At 46.2% G+C, this 1,456-nt stretch overlaps 1 protein-coding gene across 1 annotated transcript in view; it reads left to right on the top strand.

The window, feature by feature from the left end:
- The first annotated feature begins 1,101 nt into the window (after nucleotides 1-1,101).
- Nucleotides 1,102-1,456, top strand: part of FGF9 (fibroblast growth factor 9) — a 27,606-nt gene continuing 27,251 nt past the window's right edge. Inside the window, exon 1 of the mRNA XM_009644883.2 lies at nucleotides 1,102-1,378. Within this exon, the coding sequence (XP_009643178.1) occupies nucleotides 1,102-1,378 (277 nt within the window). The remainder of the gene's footprint in view (nucleotides 1,379-1,456) is intronic.

Consider the following 1,456-nt stretch of genomic DNA (forward strand, 5'->3'; position numbering starts at 1 on the left):
TGTGTTTATATTTAGCACCGCGCCGCTTTTTTTCCTCCCCCGAAGTTTCGCCCGCTTATTTATTTATTTGGCCGCCTGCGCCGCGCTGCCGCAGAGCAGTAAGAGCCGCTCGGCGCCGCGCCGGGCCTTGGGGGCGGCTCTGTATTGCAGCAGGTAGGGCGGAGCGCTAGGACCGCGGAGAATCCTTCCAGCAGCAACCAGGACTACCTTAAACCCAGCCCAATGCCTCTTCCTGCGCCACTCTGCCTGCTGGATGGAGATCCACAGTCAAGAGCTGCAGCTCAGTGCTGGAGTACAACATTTCACAGGGAGCCCTGCAGAAGCAACACCTGTTTCGAGCCAGCCAAGAAAGGCACAAGCACTTGTATGTTGCTGCTTTGCTTGTGGATCGTCAAAAATCCCAAACCAGTGGACATCTGCTGAGCCTCCTGAGAATTCTGGATAATAGATTTGGACGTCAAAAGTTTTTTTTTTTTCCCTTATTTCTTTTTTCCTTGGTGGTGTTTTTTTGGTTTTTTTTTTTTTTTTTTTTGGATTTATCTCAGCCAACAACGTGAGATTTCCCCCCTCCCCCTTTGCAGGATTCATGCTGATGTATGCAGTCTGTTATAGAGTAAAAACAGCGCATGCCTTTCTGGAGTCAGAATCCATAAATCCTGACGTAGCCTGTGCATCTTAAAAAAAAAAAAAATCCCTATAACGCCTAGGTATTTAAGTTGCTATGGTCATTCTTATCTTAAACCAAATGGAGAAACTACGGATTTTTTTCTTTATTACAGTTGGATGGGCTGAAGACCGTATTGCTTGCTAAGAGCTGGGGATATATGCATTTATATAGATATACACATCTATATGTTTATAAATATGTCAGTGTGTGAGTATAAAGTGGTGGTTTCTTAGACTAACTGGTTTGACCTTGAACCTGTACCAGTCAAAACAGAATATTACTTTTATTTATGCATTTAATGGATTGAAGAAAGAACATTTTCTCTGTAACTGCGCTAGGGAGGGGAGAGGAGTGGAATATACCTAATCTTATATCTCCTGGGTTTGGCACCATCATTATTGTTTATTCTTATTCTCTAAAAGCAGAATCTTCTGATGGCTCCCTTAGGTGAAGTTGGGAACTATTTCGGTGTGCAGGATGCAGTACCCTTTGGGAATGTGCCCGTTTTGCCGGTGGATAGTCCGGTTTTGTTAAGTGACCACCTGGGTCAGTCTGAGGCAGGTGGGCTACCCAGGGGGCCAGCGGTCACGGACTTGGACCATTTAAAGGGGATCCTCAGGCGGAGGCAGCTATACTGCAGGACTGGATTTCATTTAGAAATCTTCCCCAATGGTACTATCCAGGGAACCAGGCAAGACCACAGCAGATTTGGTAGGTATTATCCTTAACCCTTTAGTGGTCATGTGATGGAATAATGGGGCAGAACGGCGGGCAGGGGGACGGCGGGGG

The sequence above is a fragment of the Egretta garzetta genome, unplaced genomic scaffold (assembly GCF_000687185.1).
Source record: "Egretta garzetta isolate BGI_Z169 unplaced genomic scaffold, ASM68718v1 scaffold98, whole genome shotgun sequence".
Classification (NCBI taxonomy): domain Eukaryota; kingdom Metazoa; phylum Chordata; class Aves; order Pelecaniformes; family Ardeidae; genus Egretta; species Egretta garzetta.